This window comes from Taeniopygia guttata, chromosome 7, assembly GCF_048771995.1.
Source record: "Taeniopygia guttata chromosome 7, bTaeGut7.mat, whole genome shotgun sequence".
NCBI lineage: Eukaryota > Metazoa > Chordata > Aves > Passeriformes > Estrildidae > Taeniopygia > Taeniopygia guttata.
Window position 1 is genome coordinate 18,859,788 of NC_133032.1, and position 26,016 is coordinate 18,885,803.

At 34.5% G+C, this 26,016-nt stretch overlaps 1 protein-coding gene and 1 long non-coding RNA gene across 5 annotated transcripts in view; one reads left to right on the forward strand and one right to left on the reverse strand.

Annotated features, from left to right (window-relative positions):
• Nucleotides 1-26,016, reverse strand: part of CCDC141 (coiled-coil domain containing 141) — a 65,368-nt gene that overhangs the window by 6,592 nt on the left and 32,760 nt on the right. For 2 of the 4 annotated variants that reach the window (XM_072932307.1, XM_041717537.2), the window contains 15 exons: nt 25,483-25,674; nt 24,463-24,639; nt 22,809-22,988; nt 21,915-22,040; nt 21,153-21,341; nt 20,707-20,886; nt 19,763-19,912; nt 14,082-14,222; nt 13,091-13,285; nt 11,334-11,517; nt 9,992-10,101; nt 7,671-7,769; nt 6,974-7,057; nt 3,318-4,210; nt 1,216-1,388 (listed from right to left, as the gene is read on the reverse strand). In XM_072932307.1, coding sequence (XP_072788408.1) covers nt 1,216-1,388; nt 3,318-4,210; nt 6,974-7,057; nt 7,671-7,769; nt 9,992-10,101; nt 11,334-11,517; nt 13,091-13,285; nt 14,082-14,222; nt 19,763-19,912; nt 20,707-20,886; nt 21,153-21,341; nt 21,915-22,040; nt 22,809-22,988; nt 24,463-24,639; nt 25,483-25,674 — 3,073 coding nt within the window. The remainder of the gene's footprint in view (nt 1-1,215; nt 1,389-3,317; nt 4,211-6,973; nt 7,058-7,670; nt 7,770-9,991; nt 10,102-11,333; nt 11,518-13,090; nt 13,286-14,081; nt 14,223-19,762; nt 19,913-20,706; nt 20,887-21,152; nt 21,342-21,914; nt 22,041-22,808; nt 22,989-24,462; nt 24,640-25,482; nt 25,675-26,016) is intronic. The other 2 variants (XM_072932308.1, XM_072932309.1) reach the window with 2 other exon arrangements.
• LOC115495983 (uncharacterized) overlaps nt 5,698-26,016 on the forward strand; it is a 28,684-nt gene continuing 8,365 nt past the window's right edge. Inside the window, exons 1-4 of the long non-coding RNA XR_003961331.4 lie at nt 5,698-6,067; nt 6,585-6,649; nt 7,742-7,792; nt 18,550-25,682. This is a non-coding gene — a long non-coding RNA (uncharacterized lncRNA). The remainder of the gene's footprint in view (nt 6,068-6,584; nt 6,650-7,741; nt 7,793-18,549; nt 25,683-26,016) is intronic.

Below are 26,016 nucleotides of genomic sequence, written 5' to 3' on the forward strand. Positions count from 1 at the left end.
AACAAATACTGAGGCTGAAGAATGACATTATACTTGAGAATTTATAAATTGGGTCTTCCACCAGCACAATTACATCATTGTTATGTAATAGTTAAACAAATTAGAACTTCAATAAAAAATATATTTGTGGTTGTTCTTGTCAAGAAGGAAATATAAACTGTAGGTGAACAAAGTATTGGTTTGGATTTACTGTTTTGAATTTAAAAGATAATTCTCTTTGACTGACTTTTTTTTTTTTTTTTTTAAATTTGAATACACTTTTGGATGTTTCCCTGATTTGGTTGATTCCGTTTGAAATCAGTGCATTAAAAATTTCAAATGAGTGCAAATGCTCACTTCATAAGTTATTAACTTTCTTGTACACTAACAGTTTAGAGGATTATTAGAAATATTTGTATCTTTAACTTTGTAAGAAGACAGAGAAAGTATCACAGACATCTATTTAAGCAGAGTGGTATATTGGAATGTTTCATTTTATAAACATTGGTACTTTTATGTCCTAGATGCCACTTACACGAATCCTGATGGTTCTGGGTCAGTTCTGTAGCACAATCACAACTCTATTGAACTACTGCAGCTTTCCTTTGTGGAGACTGTATGCTGGGCTGAGACAGATTTAAATCTGATATATATTAGTTCAATCATGAATGGTTTGATACCCTGCCTAAGAAGCTTTGTCCTAAAATTTTTTTTTTTTTTTTTTGTATGCATACAAACAAATATGTGCCTGGAAAAAATACAATTGATGTTTAAAAAAAATTCCAACACCCTCCACACCCTATCCCAAGAGAAGACTTATCCCAAAATATACAATGATCTGAGCACTTTACCTGGCTCTATGCTGACATTTAAAACCTACAACCATTAAAACTGTTTCCAGTGCTTTGGAATGCCTACATTTTTAGAAAGCAAAACTCAGCCTCAGATTCTAGAAAAATCTTCGTAACACTTTTATGTCAACATCAATATGAGAAAGTAGAATAAACACAGAATACTGGCAATAAAGAAACAAGCAACATATCCATTTTGCCATAAAAAGTGGTTTGGTACATATTATGAAAATGCAGTGTAAGAAAATAAATTCAACATGTGATAATTAAGTCCAGTGCAGTCAATATTGTACTTATTTTGTGAATAGCCAGTACATTAGTGATACACTAATATAGATGACACACAGCATTATCCAGTCTATTCTTGCAATAAGTGGCCTGTTACCTTGCACGTGAAGAATGGCACTTGAGGAGATAGTGCCGTTCAAATTTTTAGCCCGAGCAACATAGAGGCCAGCATCTTTATCACACACCTTCTGAATGAACAAAGTATGCTTTGTCTCCTTTTGTAAAAGCTTTAAGTTCTCATCTGCAGTCAGTTTCTGGCCCTTCTTGTACCTAAAGCAGAGAGTCAGTTTTCAAGTCAGAGTTTTATCACTGCATTCCACACAGAACTTTGCAAATGTAGACAATCTCTGTAACACTACAGTAACAGTAAGAGACAGAGAACTGCTGTACTCTCATTTCTCAGTTTTAAACTTAGTCTGTCAATATGCGTGAACAGTTAAACAACGCAAATTATATGATAATACATGCTTAACAGTAGAAAATTGGGTTCTGAAAATGGTTTTCAAGAGACAAGCTACAATTCTCTCACTGCAGCATTAGAGAGGTAACATGAGGGCCCTCAGTTTTGTGCTGAGACATTTTTGCTAATGAGATCTTGAGTCAGTCCACATCCAACTCATGAATAGGCTTCAAAGGATCAACAAACAAACTTTCTAAACTTGTGTCTTCTGCATAAAAGACAGCCAAGAACCTTCCTCCATCCCAGCCCACTTAACATTTTAGCTCACATCGTCAAACAGGATAGAACAATGCATCAGGAATTACTTCAGCAAACTCGTGCCATATTCTAACACTTAAGGATCTGTCATGGTGTATTGGTATTCACTTCTGATTTAAACATGGAAATTAGAGAAAATTCTGGCTCTCCTTACCCCAGCCTATGTTTCAGCATAGGCTACATTTAACCTAACACAAACTATAAAATATTTTCCTGCATGTATAGCCAAAGAAATTTCTACACCAGTAAAAAATACATGTTATTGGTGATTTTTAAATTAAAACCATATTTTTTTCTGTTTTCACAAATTTCTAATTTTCAAAATTATTCCAGTTGAATGTTATCTTTTTGAAAGAATGTTAGTAATGTTAATGTCTTTTTGAAAGCCTGCTAATGGTGTATATATTTTTGGGTTAAATTAATGTTTTCTTACAATAAAATGAATGTCTTGTTTCACCAATAATACTCTTCAGTCTGTACAATACTGGTATTTAAAACAAAGTAACTTTATTGATACCAACAAAGTATAGCACCAAGGTTTCAGTGTCCAGTATTCTTCTCAGTGCCACCAAAAAAATTTCAGTTTAACAAAAACATACAGTTTAATTCTTTAAATGTGCAATAATAATAATAACATCAAGTTTTTTCCAGTAAGAGGCATACTTAATTTTAATACATTAAAAGGAAGGCCTCAATTTTGAAAGACTAATGGAATAAGTGGAGAAAAGACAAATGAGGTAAAATTGAAGGAATACATGTCACAATATATAGAACTATGAAAAAAAATCTCAAAATCCTCTCCCTCTTTCAGTCCCTGTTCCCTTTGGCAGGGAAGTTTTAGAGTTCAGACATTTACATTACATCATCTGTATTTCTCACAAATCCAATAATAAAGTACTCTAAATAGACATGTAGCAATTAAGAGAGAGATAGACCATGCACACCAATATGTGATACAAAACTGATTCTCTTAGTGTAGATATTTAGGTGGGGTTTTTTTAACATGCAACCTTAGTTTTGATACCTGACTTTCACATATGTGTAACTGTGTCCCCATCTACACAGTGACTACATAGATATTTCAGTGTGCATGCACATCTATGTCTCTGTCCATGCATAGTGCCCAGAGCCTGGGAAAGAGGAGGTGAATTTATTTATAGTAAATCTGAAGGTTTTAAGAAGGCATTGAACAAGTAGAATGCCATATTCCAGATTATGAAAACTGTATGCTGATTTTGCTTGTAAACACTGGATATGTTTGCAGTACTTTGATACTCTCATTCCTGAAATTTGGTACAGAGAGATTATTTCAAGATGGTTAATTGTTGAAAACAATTCTGAAGGTGGAAATCATGCAGAAGTGTGTAGTAGAAGGATACAAGCCTTTTATTCTAGCCTACAGATGAATTGATTTGGTTATAAGCAGTTGATGGTGGCTCGCTACTAGGTATATTTGCTACTTCTCATTGCAAGCTACCCACCATGTCAGTGTAGGCTCTGGGAATCCCGTTACTTCTACTTCCAAAGTTACTGGAGAACCTTCCATGACGGTTTTGTTAGACAGAAGCCGGGAGAAGTTAGGCGCCTGTCCAGTTAGGCTGGCCATGCTGTTCTTTTCTGAAGGACTTTTAATCTCTTCTCGGGTAACCATCTGCCTCTGATAGCTTCTGGTGGCATCTGGTTGAAACATGAAACCTGAGAATGCATCAGGCAAAGCATGCAGCCTGTCCTGGGGTTTAGTACAGTTATTCAAAGCATGAAATTTTTCTTGCATTTCTGCCATGCTTTTATGAAGTTCAAGGTGTTGTAAATGTGTTTTGCATGTTTCACTCATCATGCTATCTACTGGGTTGGCTTTTATAGGGCAGGAAGCAGTGCTAGTTTCAGATATCCCTTGTGAGCTACAAGTCAAAGGAGATGCTGCTCTGACTTTTGGACCAGAATCTGTGAAAGAGATACAAAACTTTTGAAAGTGATCTAATGGGCTTTCCGTTCCATTATTTGTAGCATCAGCAAAAGCAGAATTTGTTAAGAGGTCAGGTGCTTCCATCAGTTTTACTGTTCTAGTGGTTTTCTGCATTTGCAAGCTATAGGAACTGACATGCAGACTATGAGAACTACAACAGAACTGCTCTTCCAGCTCTGTTTCAGAATGTAAGAGGTTGGATTCTGGTGTTTCAGAAAGCGGTGGCAAAGATATATCATCAGGTGATATACATTCATATTCATCTCCAGAGGGTGTTTCTTCCGCCAGGAATTCGGTCTGTAAGCTATCCTCTTTGGCTGAAGATGACAGCTCTGTATCCTGTGAAACAAGATCCTCACCAGCTGGACAGATAACTGAAATATCAGCCAACATCTTCCTCTCCTCAAACTAGGAGGGGGAAGAAGAGAAAGGAAAGAAGAAAAAGAAAAAACAAAGACAGAGTTATGATTAAATACCTGCCCTTGTCATGCAAAATCTAGCAACAATATTTCTTCTAATTCAGCTTGATGTATTCTGAGAGGTAGCAAGAAATGGGGCAAAAGACACTTTGTCAGAAAATGTTGCAGCAATTTACAGGAATTTCAAACTGTTCAAATAGATCCTAGAAAACATTATTACAACATTTTATTATGTATAAGCATTTATTACAACAGTAACAATAAAACAGAAAGTACCTTTTCATAAAAAAAGAGCAACCTGTGGATTTCCTGTAGCATATGTTTATACGAGCATTTGCAAGGGAAACGTGGTGGAAGAGGAGGTGTGGTTGGACTAATTACATCTAAAGGGGACACAGTTACACAGCAAAAAAAATATATTAACAGCCAAGTTGCTGGACTTGCTCCTTTCAGAAAAAAAGTTGTCAGTCAAGATTTAAATAATTAAGCCAACATCTCTATAACATTTTCTGAACATTTTATATATTTTTTTTTTTTACTTTGCCAGCTGTTAAAAGATCCTCCCAAATATTAAAAGAAAAGAAATGTAAAAATTATTATTATGTTAACTTGGATCCAGAAAAAAAAAAAACAACCCTCTCATCATGTTTCAAAGAGAATTGGGTAGGCATAAGTGCATTAATTTTAATCACAAAGCATCAAAGTCATCTGCTTTGTTAATTACTTCTCTGCCTCTTGATTTTTGTGTGAATGTAATCACATATTCAGATTGATTTCATTTGTGCAAAGGCTCTCAGCAAAGGTGTGCATAATGTTTCCTTAAGCTCCTCTCTCTTTGCTGAGTTCTGTACACAAATATGTAATCTACTAAGCATTGTTTCTATCACCTATAAACTGGGCACGCAAATAAATTGGGTGATACACTGAATTTCATTTCTTTCTAAAGCAGGTCTCTTTGACAGTATCCAGTACAAGAGTGCGGTGCTATATTTATTTTGGTTTTCTTTTTCCTTTACTGCTCTAAATACAATCTAACAATTAGTGCAAAAATTTAAACACCCAGAAATAATAGAACCTCATATGTGCCTTGATTCTTTAGATATGTTAGTTTTAATATAGATGCTTTCCCAAGTTATTACCTTTGTTATTTCAAAGGATTGTGATTCATGCCAGATCTATGAAAAAATGACTGATAGCATGTTGGGATTTTACTGTGTCTATTTTACTAAACAATTCAATTCAGTTGTTAGATGAAGTTCAAGTTTTACTATAAAAATTTCATGAGCATCCCCTGATCTACTCTGACATCTGAGGAGATGGAAGAAGACATTGGGGAAAATGCTGTGGAAAAGAATGACAGGTGAGCTGTGAGTGAGCAAGCTGCCAGATAGGCTTTGGCAGCATGAGACTAAAAAAGCAGGAGGATCAATGTGCCATGAGAAGGTCTAGCCCACTTTTAAGAGGGTTATATTTGAAGCAAATTAATACTGGGAAGGCAGCTTGCAGAAGTACAGACAAAATTAGAGATTGCTGGCCTGCTATCCGAAGCTCTAGTGAGATGAACCTGCTACTTCTTTAAGTGAAGTATGGAGTGATGAAAAGGGTAGAGGCATCATAGCTGCCACAATCCTCATATGATATTTGCTGTTTCGCACACCCTTGACTTCTCTCCTTGGCAGCTGAGGCTCAGGCTGATGAGGACTGACAAAGCTGTGGCTTAGCAAAACAGCTACGGACATCTGCTGAAGTGATTCTCATGAGGGATGCTCTTTGGAGCAGTCACAAAATTTTGAATGAAATCTGGGCTCCCAGTCAATGCTGAAACTCCCACTGACTTGGAATGGAGGTAAGAAAATCAATTAGGTTTCATTTTGGCTCATCAGCATATTACAGGACATTTTCTATTGAACCGAAGGGAATGATATGAGTTGAATTTCTACAAAACATCACTGTTTAATAACTTGCAGTCTATGTTAGTAGTTTGCAAAATGGCATTTTTAGATCTCTAAATCTGTTACCAGTGGATTCTACCTTTCCAAGGCTTAAACCCACGACAATTTATCAGACTATTTTACATAGGAAATTATTTACATTTATGTCCAGGATCCCAAGACTTCAAAATATTCTTTAAGCTAAAGTAATTAATCACATAAAACATAGATCTGGCTTTGGTTTGCCTGTATTTCAAAGATTTCATTTATTCATTGATTATTTGGAAACTTTCATTGTATATTCATGAAAAAAATATGTTTGTCTGGATTTTTCTAATTCTAAATACATACTCAATCTTTTCTTATGTTTTGTGAATTGTCCTCAACATGGATGCAATCTCTACTTTGGATTATTTATGATCTCTGATTTAGAGAATCCTAGCAACTGAAATCCATCTTGAGTGTTTTGAGATGAGGATAAAGACAATTATTTGATGGTGAGTTCTGTTATTTCTTCTGTAGTGTCATACCAATATTAAGCAAATTATATTTGGCATGATGTCCTACTGAACTATTGACAGCTGCAGTTGTGTTCCATCATTCTCTGTTTCCTGTTATTCACACTGTCTTTAAACTGAATCAATCTGCTTGTTTAGTCAGGTTTTTGGTAATACTGTAAATGGGAATATAATCAAAGCTTACCAATACAACAATAGTCCTCACTTTTGATACACAACAAATTAAGGAGTAGAATTCCCTTGAGAGTACACAATGGTGCCCATCAATCTGATCAAAGGTAAATTGATATGAACAACACATACCTGTTTAGTGGCTGCAGGAGACGGAGTATTGCTTCTCTTCTCACCAATGCTTTCTGAATTAGCAAGCAATTCAACTGGTGCCATCTGAAAGAAAAATGTTTTAAAATCCCACTTTTTTTTCCCCAATTAAGACTTTATTAATTCAGCAAATAAACAGCATTTCCACCATTATTTAGTTCAAATTCTGAGCTATATTTCTCTCATAGAATATTACTTATAAATCAAATCTTCTCCTAACTTGTATCTAGGCATCTTAAGAAGTCTAGGGCTCTGGGAATACTATCAGGAGTCTCTACTATTACTTATATGCCCTTAAGTTTTATTTTTAAAGGAGAGAATTCAACAAGTTCTCTTTTTCAAGAAGAAGGACTGGTCACAAAGAGGACCTCTACATTAAGAATACTGTGGTGATAGGACCAAAGGAAAATTAGTAAACAGTTACAAAAGGAATATTTTTTAGAAAAGAAAGAGATATATACAGGTATGTAAAAATACTAAAAAATAAAAATTCATAGGGGAGAATATGTGGACTGGTTAGAAAGGAAAGGGATAACTGAAAAACAATTGACCAAGATTGCACTGATAACACACATCCAAATGGAAGCTTTAAGACTGAAAAACAAGAACCCTTTTAGCAATACATAGAGTCTTTTAAGAAAGAGTTCTGCTTATTAAAAAAACAATTAACTGAACTAACCTGCTGGCTTTGCTCCACTTCTTTAACAGTCTCACATGCTTCTTGACCGTGTCTTTCTTCTTTTTTAACAGTAATCAACTCTTCAGAACCATCAACTTTCTGCCACGTGAAGAGAAAATTAAGTAAGTTTATGACAATAGAAGGTAGGAATTGTTAGCTCTACACTGATTTATGCTCTGTACAACAGAGAAAGCATGGAAGTGAAAATCTGTCATCAGCACAGGTGTAAATTGCTTATGGCAAAAAAATGCAGCAAAACCCAATTAATTTATTCTTGGAAAAGCAATGACAACATTTTTTGAAGCTGACATGATCTTTTCTAAGGCAGGGAAACTATAGAAGACTATAATTCTTCAGTGTATAAGACTGAAGAATTCCAGTGGCTAATCAAGAATTTGAGGAATATTAACCAATTTATACACAGGCTCAGTAAGGTGGAATAAAAGATTAAGTAACACTGTTATATGAAAAAAGACAACTAACAACAATGTTAGAAAAGATATCAGGATTGCAGGAAAACAGTCCTAGGGTGGAAAGAAACATTTGTGAGCATCTATAATCAAAATTTTTTAAATGGTGGAAAGGGAGGAATGTTGTCTAAGCATAAAACATAGAAATATAAATCTGGACAATCATAATGTATTTTATGAAGACTTGATAAGTTATTCAAAACTGTCATGGAAGAGTTACACAGATTTCAAAATACATAATAGTGACGCAAGATAAAGAAAGCCAAAAGCTTTATAGTTACAGTTTTAACTGTCTTCCATATCTTTAGCTGCCCAGCCAAAAGTTATAGTCTTAAACACATTTCTTATAAGAAAGTGCTGCATTATTAATTTGCCATTCTAGCAATAAACAAGTGAAAAATTCCATGTGATCCTTTCAGTCCATTTTTTTTTTTTGAAGAAAAGGTAGTATTTAATTTTGCACTTGAAAAAAATCTAAGTTTTTTTTCTGGCATTTCAGCAGCCATGTAAAATTAGGAAAGATTATGCAATACATTTCCCATTAATTTGTCATGCTTTAAAAATAACAGGATATGAAACTCAGATTATGGTCATAGTATTCCATACAGATGGCACAGACAATTTGCTGAATTATTTATTCTTCATAAGATACAAACATTGACTATTGATATATTCTGGAAATGTTCAATAGGAATATTAGTTTTTAAATCTTAGAACACCACATAATGTAAAAAAAAAATCAATTTAAAATAATTGTGGAACAATATTGTAAAAAAAAATCAATGATTTTGTGGAAATTAGTCAAAATAAGGTAGTAAAATTAGTTTGAAATTCCACTTGTTCTGAAAAAATTATACAACATTGCTGTAGAAAAGATGGAAGGTTCAAGCCCTCTTCTGACAGAACCTGGGACTGTCCTGCACACAATAGTGTTTATGAAATACACAAATGGGGATGGGAAAGGATATTTATGTTGAGGTTTCTATATGGTCACAGTGCAAGACAAAGCCTTCCCATTCACCTAATGATCTTTGGAATTCATGTATATTTTTGGCATCACTTACTCCCTTAAAATGTATTAATGGATAATTACAGTGTTTGTCAATTTTATAGTATAATTCCATCAAAGAAAAGTGAAACAACATCCAGTACCAACAAAAGCAGGATATTTAAGCATCTTAATTTTCCCACTTCACAGAAGAATTAACTCATCAGCTGCTGCTGCATGCAGAAGATTTTTCAGATATTACTTTGAGAATAGAGGGGGGTGGAGTAGAAAGAGTTAATTATCTAGCCCATCACCGGGCTTCCATAATTCCTCCTCAGTTAATATGTTACATTTAATTACACCTACAGCCATTTAGCAGAACATGAAACTAAAAAATGCTGTTCTCTTAAATATTTCTATAAACCCAAGGCATTTCTAACTCAAATTACTTTGGCCTTAACATAACTTATTTTTCAGGATGTCTTTTCCAAGAGGGAGCCAAGTGAGGTTGGTTGGTATTTGGTAACTCTGCAGTTATGTATATTACAATATCAAAGGAAGAAGTATTAAAATAAAAAATGTATTTGCTAGATACTCAAATAGAATTTAACATTTTCTCCTAAAAGTTTCTTGAAAGGAGTAACAGTTTTGAAAGGGGCAAAGAAAAAGAAACTCAGAAGAAATATTTAGTGCTCAACAAGTAGCACTTCATTGATTCATTACAATCATTACCTAAAGTAACAGAAAAGTGAACAATTAAGTAATTCATGCTACCACAGATGATCCTCATTAAAAGCACTGATTCAGACACCAAGCACAATAAATTGATGTAGATGCAATACATTCTCCAGTTTTAAGAGTACCTTTATCTCCTTAAGTTCTCTCAGAGATCTGCACAACCCATCAACAGAATTCATGATTTCTTCATACTTTAATACAGTTTTTTCTACATACTTCTTTCCTTCTTCAATACCTACAAAGGCAAAACAACACAAAAGTAGAGCAGAATGCCTCAAACAGACATGCAACAATCTGTGTAATTTGTTACCCCAAGGTACTACAATAAACACATTTTTCTGTGTTTTGTTCTGCTGGAGGAATTCCGTCATTCATAGTAATGTGCTTTCCCAGTTCATACTAGTTTATTTTAGATGAATCCTCATAGTTTCTGCAGGCCTTTTTTCTGGTTAGTAATACTGCTTTAAAATATGCTGACCTTATAAAGTGTCCCCTAAACTCATTGCTACATTATATAACTAGGAGGCACTTAGCTCCCTGTTATAAGAATACAGAACAAAGGCTGGAGAAGAGTTTTCCAATGTAATGACTTAAAGGCCACCAAAGCAACTTCTTTCTCCTGGTCTTCCTAATAAGCTGTTGTTAACAATCTGTTCTGTCATCTCCTTTCCTGTAGATAGGAATGTTTAAAATATTGAGAAGGCTTAAAAAAAAAAAAAAAAAAGCAGAAAGAAGAAAAAAGAAATTATCTGTGCTCTCTAAATAATCTTTCCACTAAAATAAGAAGTATTTAACAGCCCAATTTGACTGCTGAAATTTTTTTAGCTTTACTACTTGAATTGATAGGCTACACAAAATCCCTGTACATTCGGTTTGTCACGTTATCTTTGGAAAAATTAACTTTAAAAAGTATACAAAAATTACAAGTAGGGAAAAAAAAGGCAAAATACAAAACCTTTTGACTTTCAATTTTTTTGGTCAACAATGTTCCAAATCAATCCAATTGCAAATAAAGTATGTAGCAGTCTACATTATTTGCTAATAAACATTTGACAATCAAATCATACCAGTTATTTACAGTTATAATATAAAAAATTAATTCAGCACTGAGGTATATCATTATAATATCCTCTGGCTTCAAAGGCTTGCCTGTTATTGAGAGCTTAAGCCATGAAATCTTAACTCAAAGCTCATGAATATTGCAAGGACATTTTGATTTCAAGGTGAACTCAGGCTGTATACAGAAAACTAAGTAAACACCAGACTGAAAGAGTATTTTCATATATTTACTTTTTTGTAAATACTTGTTCTGAAATCCTTCACCTCTTCCAATTAATACTTTTAAACAACATTTATTATTAAAAATCCATCGTATTTTCATCTTAAATGAACAAATCTAGGAATCTGCTTACTTCCATCCCAAGTTACTGAATTTTGTCCCCACAGTACGTTACCATATCACCTCACCATATAACTGTCTAGCAAGGTCCATAATCTGCTGAATTTTTTCTTCTTGTTCAGGCACTGCAGGTTCAATAAACTTATTGAATTGCTTATAGAGAGTCTCTATTGCTTCTCTTGTTTTGCATTCTGCAGAATAGTTGCCAACTCTAATCACTGTTGCACTCACATCTTCAAACCAAAATTGACACTGAGGGATAAAAAAACCTGCATTATAATGAATTACTGTCTGCAGTTCAAGCTGTTGAAGAATAGACTGGATTATTCTTAGACTTTCCATAATCAGTGGCACACAGTATGTCTTAAATATTCTGACACATTTAACCTGAAAAACATTTGTCCATTACTAATGGTGCTTCAAGCATTAGTAGCTGTTAAATTTTCATCTAATACTAGGCCCACGCTCATCTTACAAGCACGGTGAGGTTATTATTTAATGGTTCTGCAAAAACATGTTTTATTTCTGACTTCTTTCCACCTTGTATGTCAATTAGATAATTTTAAAAAAACCTTCATGTTATTGCCTCAGTTATAGCTGTGTAAGGGCATAAGAGTTCTTTAACATTCTAGCAGATAGGGATTTGGTCTCAGCAACCACTAAAGTCATCAGGAATCTTACTAGTGACAAAATGGGCTTTAGAACATGCTCGTAATAAACATCTTTGATTAACAATACTCAGAACAGAACACAATCTGGTGTTCACTCAGAACCATCAGTATTGCATCATTACAGGAAGCAGCTAAGAATCACCATTTCTAGCCACTGTTGAAATCAGCATTTCAGACTATGCCTACTTGCTGAAAGAAAATTTTGAGTAGAAGGTGATACTTTACACTGAGTTAAAAAAAAACCAACAGCAATCTTAAATTTTAGCTTTAGGAAATAATTTATTTCTGTTAAGTAAGAGGGGAGTTTGAAAATGTAAATATTCAACAAATATTAACAAATTGCTTTGCTAATGGTATATGTAAGAACACACTGATCAGGTCACTGGACATTGAAAACATCTCTTAAACAAAACTTTAGTATTGTGATTCATTATTATGGGAATTTGTGAATTTGTCGTGTACTTAGATTTCTTTGGAAATAAGAACAATGTTATTTCTAAAAATAAAGTGATGACCAGAATGAGCTTGCCCCATGGCAAGAGCACCAACACAATTCAGCAAGAGTAAAAATATTTACAGGAAGTAAAATACTGTTACAGTACTGTCACAAACTTTTTTTTTTTAAAAAAAGACAATTCATGAGACAGTCCTCAGACTGTCATTAAAATGAACTTATGGAAGTATCCAATAAGAAAGATTGCAGTTCAGAAAAAATATTATAGATATATTTTAAAATAAAAACCCCATATTCTTCTATTAAGGATCTGAGTGTTTTACATTTCAGTTCCATAATTTCATAAACCACAGTGGGTACTGTGATACCTGCCTCGCATAATTTGGCGGCCACCAAAGAGGACTTTGTGGTGCTTTCTGTGTTGCCTCAGAGCTTACTCAGAGAAAATGTGCTTCTAAGTATGACCACAGACATGCTGAATCACTGTGGAAGTCATATGGGCATATGGAGGCGGAATATGGTCACACTGCACATTTATTTCCCCCTTTCACCACAAATTTAGAAAGAAACAAAAAACCATTTTACCAATTCATTACTTTTGGAACGTACAGATTAACCTTGAGGCAGTTAAAGCACTTTTATCTGTCCCTGTCCTGGATTGTTATTACAGCCACAGTGGGGCTGGCAGGTTTACTAGTACCTCTTTCATCATCTGCTGCAGATGTTCCATGAGATCCAGATTTTGCTTGTAATCTTCCACAACCATGTTAAAATCATTCAGCTGTTTTTGTAAGTCACTGATAGAGCCCAAGAGAACTTGAACTTTAGCTTTAGGTTCATTTGCAAAAGGGTCAATGACTTTCTTCTCTAAATTATCCATCTTCTTTTTAAGAATCTGTTTAAAAGATATAACAAAACTAAATACCGCTACAAAATGCTTCTATTTTTAGAAATTTAATATTAAAAAAACAGGGAAAAAACATACATACATATTTCTTGTCTTATGTTTTAAAAATTACAAGCTGCTCTCTCAAAAATCAAAGGAAACTGGAGGGCCTCTGCAAAGCTGATTAAAATTTATATAAATTATATTTATTAAAGGTATAATTGAGCCAACTTTTTTCAGCTTAAAATAAACAAATATCTGCAGTAATAAAACATGGTCATGCAAGACTTGCAACTAAAAAGGCCATTGAAGGAACAGTTTCTCGTGAATGCAAAACATGGGTGAGGCTAACAGGATTCTAAGGTGCCAATGAACATGATCAATTCCAGGCAATGAATACAGCCAAATGCTCTGAAGAAAAAAGTTCATCATTTACATGATGAAATCAGAAAGACAAGAGAGTAGCTTGATTCAAGACATGATTATTTTGGGTTTCTTTAAGGAGAAGAAAGACTAGGTCACACAATAGAGGCAAGAAGAATAAAAGATTAAACAGAAAAATAATGGATTAAAAGAGTAAAGTCAGGAATTGAATTAGCATTATTTCACTGAATTAAATGGCAGAATAACAGGAACAGAATAGTGAAAAATGTCTCACTCAATGACAGACAGGGAGGATATAACGAGAAAAATAAGAGGGAAGTGCACAATAAATTTTGTTATGTGCCAGTCTCCTGCAATGTGGTTGGCATAGGATGAGTAATTCAACTGGTGAAGCTTTTACTAAGCCTGGATTTTCTGTTACCTGTAGCTTCTCTGCATATGTATCAACTTGCTGAATCTGTACTTTAAGTACTTTCATATTTCGAGCTCTTTCAGTTTTCTTCATATAGTTAAACTTCAAATTGTTGAATTTCTTTTTGAGATCCTTAAATGATTCTCTGAGCTGCAAGAGTGTAAACATATTTGTTAGTAAAAAAAAAAACCAAAAAACAGCGCACATCAATTTAGGTTTTTTTCAAGAGCTGTTTAATGGACTATTTAAACACTGAAAATTTAACAGAGAAATTAGTAATACTATGCCATTTTATAAAGCATCCTTAGGTCCTCAGAATTTCTTTATAGTAATGGAAACTCATAATCTTGCTAAAACAATGTTTTCGCATTTTGAATGAAAATGCAATGAATATTTCCAGAATAACGAGGGAAAAAAAAAGTATTGGAACAAGAGATGAGATTATTATTGCACAGACAATCCATCAAAAAATCCTCTCCAGGAGTTTCCATTGTTTTTAACTAGAGGTAGATGCTCTGCACATACTTTAGTCCATTTAGTAGAAATGGTAACCATGTAAGTGTCCTCATCCCTTTTTCAAAAGTCCTGCTGCTGAAAAGAAGTTATATATGGGCTTAATTTAATACACTGTGCAAGTCCAAACATTCTAGTACAATTATTCACAGCACACAAAGAGGAATACAGCCCGTTGCAGGATCAAAATGCAGACTGCATGGTTGCCTGACTTTCAAACTGTGCTCTGAGTATGGCAGCAGGGAGATCCTGCCCAACAGATAGAGAAACTGTCTAACTACTGCTGGATGTGCTGTGTGAAAATACTTCTGCCAGGCAGCACCGACTTGTTGCAACAAGCCCAACAATACAGAAATTATTCTTACAATTATATAAATTAAAATGAACTAGTAGGTCCAATTGTGAAGTATCCATGCCTTCAAAGACTTTTCAGATGAACTCATACCAGCTACCTATTAAATCTAGTTATATTAAATTTGTTCTAAAACTCTTTTTTTAATTAGATGGAATATAGCTAGACTTTCTTTATTCTATAGAAAATATTATGAAATGCCAGAATGATAGGAACTTCAATGATGAAGCTCTAGAAAGCTGCAATTTCATTTACACACATATGGATCAGATACATTGCCAATTTACCAGAAAGAGTTTAATGCATATCAAAAAGAAGAGCCATATATGATGAACAGAATTTTAAACCCAGTGTTTATTTACCATAGGAACTAGTTAAAGTATAGGGTTGCTATCTTCTTTATCTTTTGTTTTCAAGTGGCAATTATATTTCCTTTAATATTATCATACAAGTAGGCCTTTAGTAAACCATGTCATTTTTTATTATTAATTTTATATAAATAAGCATAACAAAACTATTTAGATAAACCATTACTAAAGGCCTATGATATTTTTAAGCATAGTTTTCCTAATATTTTTTCTCTGAAAGCTATGCAACTTCCAATTTTATTTACAACTTTAAAAACTCCTTTCAGATATTACTGTTACTTTTTAATTTCTTTAAGCAAGAGATACAACAATCAGATAAGTAAAAAACCTGCTTACAATCAGTATTAATTAATTGATAAAATTTGAAATAAAAGAATATAAAAATGACCAAAATATTGATTTTAAGAATTTCAAATCCTTTAGGAAGATAATATTTTGCTTGTAGGATAATGTATAATAATAATAATACATAAATTATGTAAAAGTATGTTTATTTAAAGACACTGATACAAAGAAATGGAGAAATTCTAATGCCTTAGGATCTACTACTCCAGACACACAAATGTAAAGAGCTTATTTCACCAGTATTAACAAGTTCAGATCACATCTACAATTGGATATCTAAATATGTGTTTGAGGCTTTTTTAATATTAAAAAATCCTACAGACTTCACCCTCCACCCCCTCCTCCTTCATGCCAAAGAACCCAGGGAGTAAAGAAGGCTTATTTTGCAGCCACTGTTATTGGAACAGCTAACAATCCATCATTATTATTATTATTATTATATACTAATGTTAATCCATCAAGGGATATATTTTTCATTTCATCTAGTGGGATGTTGCCACATTATTTCAGCAGTGAATAAACAGATGGTGCTCAGTCAGTGTAATGGAAAGGAGGGGAATTCTATCACTGCCCCTGTGATCTCCAATTACTTTAAGCTCTTTATCCCGCCTAAGTACACAGAATAATAAAGTCTATCTAAAAGCCCTCTGTTAATATAAACACTTCTGCAGTTTTTTATTCAGAAAACAAGAGTGAGTCCTATTTGCTGCTTCAAGTTTGTGGGAAAGAAAAGATGAACAAGATTTTATTTCACTGGCTTGTGCACATACAGACTAGCAGTGATAATTTATAAGGCCAGAGGCTCTCCTCATAGCGGTATGTGAAATTAGATCTCCTTGTTTCAGATATGATGGCTTGTGTGTGAAAGGTCTGCAGCTGCTGTCACTCTTCTCTTTTAGCCTCAGTGGAAAAACCAGATTCAGCTCTGACTTGTGCATCAGACTGCATTTGCACCGCTCCTGTTATCATCAGCAGTTGTACCAAGGACAATGCATGGCTTCCAATTTTTAGAAATCTAAACATATCTGAATTTTGTAAGATTAAATGAGAAATACTGAAGGGGCTGTTCATCCAAATATGCTTCAGTGACTTCAGCCCACTGCTTTAATGGGACTTTGTACCTTGTCTATTGTGTCATAGTCTTTAATCAGGCAGCTGTTCTAACTATAGTTGCCCTGTCACAGGTGGAGAATGATAGTGGAGGAGAGGGGTTTAAGTACCAATTGTTTAATTTTATCACAGGACCACAAAAAATAAATGGAAAAATCAAGTTATAAAATGCTTTAAGCATTTTTTGTTAACAGAACCATTCCAGTAAATGCTTTGATTGCTGTGTGAGCCACTCTAGAAACTTCAAAGTTGTTAATCCCTCACCTTTCCCTTTCTATTCATATAAAAAAATTTTTGTAGCATCAATACTCAAAACACCCCAAAAAGCAGGTTGCTGAAAACAGGTTTTCAGTTACAAAGATTAAGAAACATTAAAACAAAAAGTGGGGGGAAAAAATGCTGTTCAAGTCATTAATGGCTACTTGATTCCTGGGGCACCAATCAGAATAAATTACAAGGTGAAAAATGTGGCTATATATCAGTTCCTCCTGACCTGTAAATAAAGACAATTCATTACCATTTATGGTTAAAATTCATTTCCAGTCATATCTTTCCATAAGCATATAAACAATGACATGGTGAAGAAGAAATGAGATGCCTGGGAAGAGCTGTGAACCTGCTTCAGGATCTGTTGCTCTTTTGTAGCAAGTTTTACATGGACGTGCATAAATGTTATTTTTAAAGTGATCACCTAAAAAAAGGCTTTTTCATTGCAGAAGCTACCACGGGTGATTAATGGTGTCACTTATAATCCCCTGAGCAGGTCCAGTGCAGCATTCCTCTATCCAATCTATCAGTGTACCCGAGGCTGAGCTCACAAATGCCTGCAGTGTAACACAGTGCAGGTGCAGCTCTTCAGGGGCTGCTGCCCAAATTACCTCGTGAAAAAAGAAGCCCCAGCTGGCAAATACAGATCCCAAAAATGAGCTTTCTTCATACTTCTCAGAGGATATATACACTTATTTTTGCCTTTTCAAATTCTCTTTAAATTAGAGAAGGCACAGAAAAGGCATGCATTTACTCTTGTCTCCTCCAAGGCTGTTTAAAACTCATGCTATACATTCTTGTCTGCAAATTTTAGTATTTGTTTCCTTGTTTCTTATAGAAGCACCAATATCTTACAAACACAGGCAACTTGCTGTGTCCTCTAAGGATCTCTTCAAACACCACTGAGTCCTAAGCCCTAATTCACATGCTGTATTTACACATTTAAATTAATCACATCAAACATAAATTAATCTAAGTATTTACAGCAGAATCCCAAATATTTTCAGTCAGCTTTAAACTGAATTATCTAAACTATAAACTAAATTATCTGGTTGGCTGTTTACTATGTGACAGCCAAAAACAGCTGCTGCTTGCTGCTGGCACAGGAAATATTTATTCGCTTAGACACAGTAGATAGTAAATAAATTGTTAGTTTAGACAAGTCTAGCAATATTCATACTAGCATACTAGCAATTCCTGATGAAAAAATAGACAGAATTTAAAATACTGAAGGTAATACTCATAAAAAAGCAATAAAAATAGAAAAATAATTCTTCTTAGAAGGGAGTCATATTTGGTCCCAGAACCAAAGGACAGAAACAAGAGATTGTTTTATTTAACAGGATGTGTGAATAGGGCCAGCCTCACATACAGACTCCTTTTCTTTAGCAAATTTGCAGGGTTTTCAGCAAAAACCTAGAACACTTTATTTCAAACCACAAATACTCTGAATCTGCTATGACACTGTGAAGTATAGTGGGATTTCTTGTTAAGATACTTAATGCTTCATTCTCTTCTACAGCATGGTTCTCTCTGCCAGAGTGCTTCTCCTAACCACCTCCTCTTCCTGCCACGTCTTACCATCAGACAAGGAGAAACAGAAGACCAATGTGAAACACCCTCAGCTTATAAGCAAAGTGTAACTCATGTTCAGCGAAACCTTCTTTGTGAAAACATAGTTTCATTTTCAAATTATCTTTTCATGAAAATGGATACTTTTCACAAACACACAAAAGACTTCTTAAAAGAAAAAAAAACCAAACAATAATTTTCTCATTAAAAAGAGCTGGGAAAAAAGTCTCAGTCACCTCTTTAGTGATTTTCAGAAAATACAGCCTGTCTTTACATAGGTGTGGATTTACTTAGCAAAAGATAAAGATAAGAATATATAACTTTCAATGTCCTGTATTTTTATTACATGTGCTTCGTGCTATAGGGAACATTAATGTGAAAATCCTTCCAGCTCAGAATCCACCTTTTGTACTACACAGATGCAGAGAAGTAAAATCTACAGAACATCAAATATAGATCCCATCAGCCTCTTACTTTAATGTATCAGTCTGGGAAAGGTAGTTCTTTGAAGTGTTTTTCTAAATTAATTTTTAGAGACTTCTAACTAATGTAGCTTTCTAATTTGTGAATTCATTTGTATTTGGCCTACCAAGATGTTACAGTGATAGTCATATTACCTAATTCTTTCTAACTTTAGTTCTATAATGCTAATTCTAATCTCTTGTGCCCATGAACATTTTCTTTCCTCCTAGCAGTTTTTCAAGTATATAATTTGTTTCTAAAAAAATATTAGTACTAAATTATTCAGAACATTTCATTGAAATACTGAAAATTCTTTACAATGTCCTGACAACCACAATATGTACAAATTCTACTTTTGTTTGAAACTTAGCTTCATAAGAAAAAATTATGAAGACTCATGTTTCAGATGAAGCTGACTGAGCTGAAAGCCAAAGAAAATATAGCTGTTCTATTTCCAGTCCTCTTGGTACATTGAAAGCATTTTATTGCCAGCCCAACAGCTTGATAGAATCCTGAACAGCAGTGCCATGAAACATAGATTACTGTTGCTGCTGCACTGATCCAAGGTTGCTGCTAAAATGAAAGTCTGTTTTTCTGTATAGATATGAAGCATTTAGGGGAATGGTAAACAGTAATGTATATTATAGAACACAACAGCTCTTTTAACAGTTGTTCAATGAGTTGGGATTCATGTCATTTACCTCATTTATATCCTCTTGAGTGGTGCAGTGCTGGAAATACTGTGACAGCTCTTTCTCATACTTATCAGCTCTGGAACTCCAGTTTATGCTATCACATTCAAATCTAGCAAGTTCTTGCTTCAGATTCTTTACAGAAACATTCAAGCAATTCTAATGAGGAAAGAAACAAATTAATCAGTCGCAGGAAATGTATTGATTCAACCAATCCAAAATGAAAATCATTGAGGCAGAAGGCACACAGCCAGCCACAATGGGCTAGAGCAAACTACTAAACCTCCACTGGAAGTAGAGCAAGGACAGAGCAGTTTCGGTCACCGGTACTCTGGGGGGTAGTTTTGGGTCAAAGTCACAACCTAAACATGGTGTCTTCTCTGAGCAAAGAGGGAGTGACCTACTCCAGTCCTTTGCCAGCTGGAGAACAGCTCCTTTCAGCCACCCATCGCTTTTTGGTGTCTGAAGAGCAGACTGCCAACATGAAGGATCTATCCAACTCATAAGGAAAGCCTTGCTTTCTTAGTAAGTGAATGAATAATGAAAATTCTTCCCCGAATAAATAATTCCTTTCTAAAACTATATCCATCCTGTCATGCAAATCAGTCTTGAACCCACTGATAAGGCAACACTGTTACTACATTTTCTTTTTTGTTCTTATGCTATCCTTTCTTTATAGAACAAATCTGCAAAACAACCCTGTCAAAATAGCAGGATTCTAATGTAGAGATCTAAGGAATTGCCATAAGGGCCTTGTACTTCACAAAACTAAAGTAAATTATGGCTTGCAGTTTTTTCTAAGCAATGATATTTTAAAATTAATTTCCTTAAGGCTCACTCTGTATTTTTCTCAGAATAGTAATACATATTTGCACATCTAAAATTCAGCCAGATAAATCCAATAATCTTTCATATTTATCCTTTATTTCATAAATCATTCTGCTTATACTCACAGGTTGCTGCACTGCAGACAAAATATCCACTCCCTGGGTAATAAGTAGAGTATATAGCTGTCTAATATGTGCATGTTTCTCCTGAGAGTTCACAAGGTAGGCTTTGGCCTGGTGCACATTTTCAGGGTCCCCATATATTTCAGGAATATCCAGTTCTCCTAATTTTGATAGACATTCCAGCTGAAATATACAAAAACCAAAAATAAGTGTCTGTTTAAAATAACTCTTTTTTTCCTTACCCTTGAGTTTAAGTAATTAAAATTGGTTTCAGATCTGAGTTTTAAATTCAACTGATTCATGCATTTTAGATCCAAGATTTTAATTGTGATCACCAGGCTGATTAATCTTATTTCTCTGGTGAAAAGAAAAAAAATACAACAGGAACCAAAACCAAAGAGAGTTTAACTACAATGGGAAGAATGTATATTTTAAAATGCTATACTCACTTCTTTTTTAATGTGATGGAATTTGACTGTCTTGCTGAAAATCTCATCATATTCTATCATTGCATCCTTTACTGCTTGATGGAAATGAATAAGCTCACTTATTCTCTCAGTATTCTCTTTCACAGGAAATCCTTTCTGGCTTGGTAATTCCAATAATTTTGTTAGGTACTCGAGCTCAGCATTCAGTTGCTAACAAAAATCAGAGAAGTTACTCAATTTGCACAAACATTGCAATTTTTCATTTACATTTGTTGAAATAACCACCTAAATTGCCTTGGGGAGAAGTCAATGCCCTGCACTTTAAAACACTACATTCTGTACTTTCTGATATGCACAAATCTCAGCTATCACCCAGCCTTGCATAAAAACTAGTCAAACATAATTAAAGGGCAATGGCAGAGTGGATTGCTCAAACTCAGAGTCAGTATTCACAGGAGGTGGAAAGGCCCTATGATGTACCTCAGCCTCTGACCTACTCTAAATTCAAAAGCTGATGCTCCCCTCGTACTTCCACCACCCCAGTTCTTGTGTGTCCCTTGAATACACAGCTAACACAGCACAAGACATTCTCTGGACACCGAAGGCAAAATCTCTTCACCTCTACCTTATAAACTCACACAAACATTCCTCCTGGAAAGCTGTTGTGAAACATAAAACACTTCAACCCCAGAGAGAGTGTCTGGCATCAATGAGGGTGTGGATCTTTATGGGACCAAAAAGAGATTTTGATGTACCCTTCACTCCACTAGTATGGTTTCTCACCTCACTGTGTGGTTTCATTTGGTTCAGCTTTTTCTGGAGTTCCAAAATAATTAAAAGGTCACTTCCAAGGTCAACTGGTACTGCAAGCTGGAGGGCCTCTTGAAGAATCTCTAATCCACAGGTAGTCTAAAAGATAATCAAAAAGTTCAGCATTTCTAACTGTAATAAATTTAAAAAAAACCAAATTTAAAGTCAAAGCTAAACTTGTAACAAAACCTTCCTCAAACCAGGCACCTAAATGCTGTCAGTAAAGCCTCTCTGTCACAAACCTTCTGAGTGACAAGGGTGATAAGATATCTTTGAGACAGCATGAAAAAGCCACTCAGAGGCCAGGACTGCAGGACCACAGACACACGATTTCTGTGATAGCAGATGTGCTGCTGTACTGCTGGAGTGGCACCAGAGATACAGCAGCTAAAAGCCTAGCTGCTGTTTCTGCTTCTGCTACTAGCCCAGCTAGTGCTTCTTCTAAAGAACGCTGCACACTCTCCTTGTGCCAAGAAGGTTTCAATCCTCCTTCTGCATGAACCACTGGACTTCAGTTTAGTAACTATTAGTACACCGTGTAGTTCAGCAACTGTTCAGTCTCCAAAAAATGATGTTTTTAAAAAGAATTAAAAAAAAATCACTGCAAAGCATTGATTAAACTTCATTAAAACTTAGAATTTGAAGTGGAGACTTGGACTTGTATGCATTTGAGTGAGGGAAAAAAAGATCAAAAACATTTCATGCTTCCTGATGACTAACTGACAGAACAGAGAACAAAATATGGACAAGATTCATACCTTACTGATCATCACTCTTAAATAATAGTTAATGAGAGAGCCACAGAAAAGCCAAACACAATCTAGAAATATTTGCCACAGTTGCTTTCTTCCTAGCTATTTTACTTACGATTTTTAGCTGTTCTTTAAATATCTGGCACTGTTGCTTGATGGGTTTTACTTGAGTAATTTTAAAATTCCAGATTGCCCAAAGATCAGTCAGCTCTTTCCTTTCTTTATTCAAATTAATAATGATATCTTCTGTTACTTTTATCGATTTTTCTACTTCTGATATTAAACTCTCATTTACCTGGCAAATAAACAGACACATTTTTTTCCATGCATATTTTTATACTTCAAAAGTTTATAAAACTTCATAATTTTAAATAAAGCTTAATAAAACCTCAACTATTCTAATGTAACTTTTAATAAAAATTTTCTACTTTTGAATACAGTTTTCCCTTAATATTGTCTAGAAATAGGCACAGATTGACAGAGTTTGTAAACTGAGGACATACAAAGCTGGTGTTTAAAACATAGAACATAATTCAGTAATGACTGAATTATAGCCATCTGATGTCTGTTTCACACTCAGACAAAATAACAGAATTTCTGACCAAACAGAATTACCCAAAACGGACTTTTGGAGACGAAATAGCAACTGGAAAAGACAGCAGAGGAAGAAAAGACCACCCCTTTGTGTTATAAACAAAACAGCACTGAAGCATAGGTGGGCTAAAGTGTTTAATATTTGAATATTTGGTATTTTTTCCTCTTTTCAGTACAACTGCTATGAGAAATACCAGAAAACTGGGTAATGTAATTTCTGGTTTTCTCATTTGATTATTTTTTTTTTCTAGAGAAGCTGTTTTTGCAAATTACTAGTATGATCCGTATCTTCCAGATATTTAAAAGCCACAATCTGAGAGTATCATGGGAACAGAGTAGTAGAAAATATGGTGACAACATATATCCAGGTTTTAGGGAGGTAATGTTTGAAGATGTGTCAAGATTTTAAGTGACTTCGGCATTACTCTAAGTGTCTTACCTTTGCTTGGCTGCATCCAGCCGGGACACACACCGTGCAGCCACACTAACAGCCTGAGCACCTTCCCTCCCTCAGCTGCTTTTTCCAATTCACCTTACATCCTACTCTAGTTTACCAACACCACCTCCCCCTTCCCAGCTTAATGTCTAACTGCTCCCCAGTGTGTCCTATAAAAGCAGAAAGAACAGCTGGGTATTCAGGCTGACCTCGTTAATTGGATTACTTTAGGAGCTGTAGCTTAGGGAATGATTGCACATCTCAAACCAGCACCTCATGAAGTGTTGTTGGAAAATTACACAGGGATGCCTAGGCAGTGTAGTTGTTGGACAGAATGTAAAGACACTGGGAAAGATTGTCTGCAAGGACAATGGAGACTAACATCCATTTCCTTAGAAGAATCCATACAATCAGTTGGTAAAGACTCCCTGCCTCTTAGTGGAAGTAAAATAAACTTAATATTTTACTTGTGTATATGCTGCTTTCCAACATGAAAAAAACAGATATGACAATGCATTACATTTGTATGCACGGACTGTGTCCATAAGGGCTATGTCATTGCTAACCACAAAACTTTTTATATTACCATAAGCACTCAAATACTTTCTTCTTCTGAAAGTACATATCAGCATTAGCCCCTTTAAAACTAGGTACACAATCCATCAGGCATAGAAGTAGGATTGGACCTCATCACAGGCAAGTATAAAATATTCAGTATGGTTTATCAGATCATACTCACCACATTTACTAGATTAAGAAAACAGCAACCCAAATTTTGGGTGGAAAAAGTCTTCTTTATGGTCTGTTGCCACTGCGTATTAGCTGACTCTATTGCAATTTTATTTTCAGTCTCTCTGTTTGTTGATAGGGGTTTTGAATTATAGAATTCCTTCAGATTTTTAATATCATCATTCACCTATAGAAAGACATTAAATAAATATTTTTAAAAATCAAACCTTGAGGTGCTATGATAAGAAGTTATAGAGCTATGATAAATTTCAATAGCACCCTCTGAATCTTCTCTTAAGATCTATGAGTCCCTAAAATATTTACAAACACCAAATAATAAAATAGTTTTAAATAACTTTCCCACTGGTAGATGGCAAGCAGAGAGGTGGCAGCAATTAGCTCAATTTCTGTCACATATCCTTACATGGATTTTATGTACCAGTATATCAATGCACTGGTTTTCACTGATCTGCTTAATGTGAAGTAACTGAAGCTAACAATAATCAGTAGACATAATACAATATTTTTTGTAGTTTATCATGCAATAAAAAAATAAATATGGCTAATTTTATCTGATAGGTCCCATTCCATCCTCAATTTTTTTCTAAATATTAACAAACAGCTACCATATTATAGAATCTTAAAATGGAATCCAAATCAAAATGAAAATTAACTATCCTGAATACCATTAGCTACCAAAATTATGTTGGTATTTAATTGATTTTGATTTGAACTAGAGCTGGTTTTCATCACATTTTTAAATTGGCTTGCCAGTGGGAATAGTGCAAGATAGCAACAAAGATCCCTATGAACATATCATGGGACATTTTTAAAAGTTATATGCAGCAAATCAGTAAATTTAATATTCACAATACCTATAAGGAAGCATTTTTCATCATGTATATAGTGAGACTGCACATGTGGAGAGGAGAAAAATCTAAATAAATTACAATCCTTCCTACAATGGATGCAAATTTTTCAATTGTAAGATTTTTACAGTTTAGTCAGAGAATAAATAAGTAATCCATACCTCTATAGCTGATTGTAAAAAGGCCACATAAGTTTCCAGAATTTCTAGCTTTGAACTAATATTTTTTTCAATTTTTTTCAGCTCTTTATTCAGAAAGGCAGCTCTGCTAGAAAAAGCCGCCACCTGCTCAGGTTCCAACTCTTCCATATTTTTGATGATTCCCTCAGCTGCTCTCAGTTCACATGAAGTTTCCTTTGAAGGTACAAGCATAGAAAAAAAAAAATGTATAATGACTGGAAAGGACTTGTGACTATTGATATCACATTGTTAATTTTCATTAGGATTGCTTTTTTATGTATAGTTTTATTACTTTTTTGAAGAAGAGCTCACAATAAGAGACTAAATCACAGAAATATCTATTTCTTTCCTAAAAAATGATAGGTGCGGTTATTGAAATAGTTATTTTGAAAGCTACCATATCACATTCCCCAGAAGGAATAGTTAGAAGAGGTGTGGAGTTATAAGAGTGTATATATCTGTCAGAGCAAAGAAGATACTGCAGCAAACAGAAGTAACACCCTGACATGCAAAATT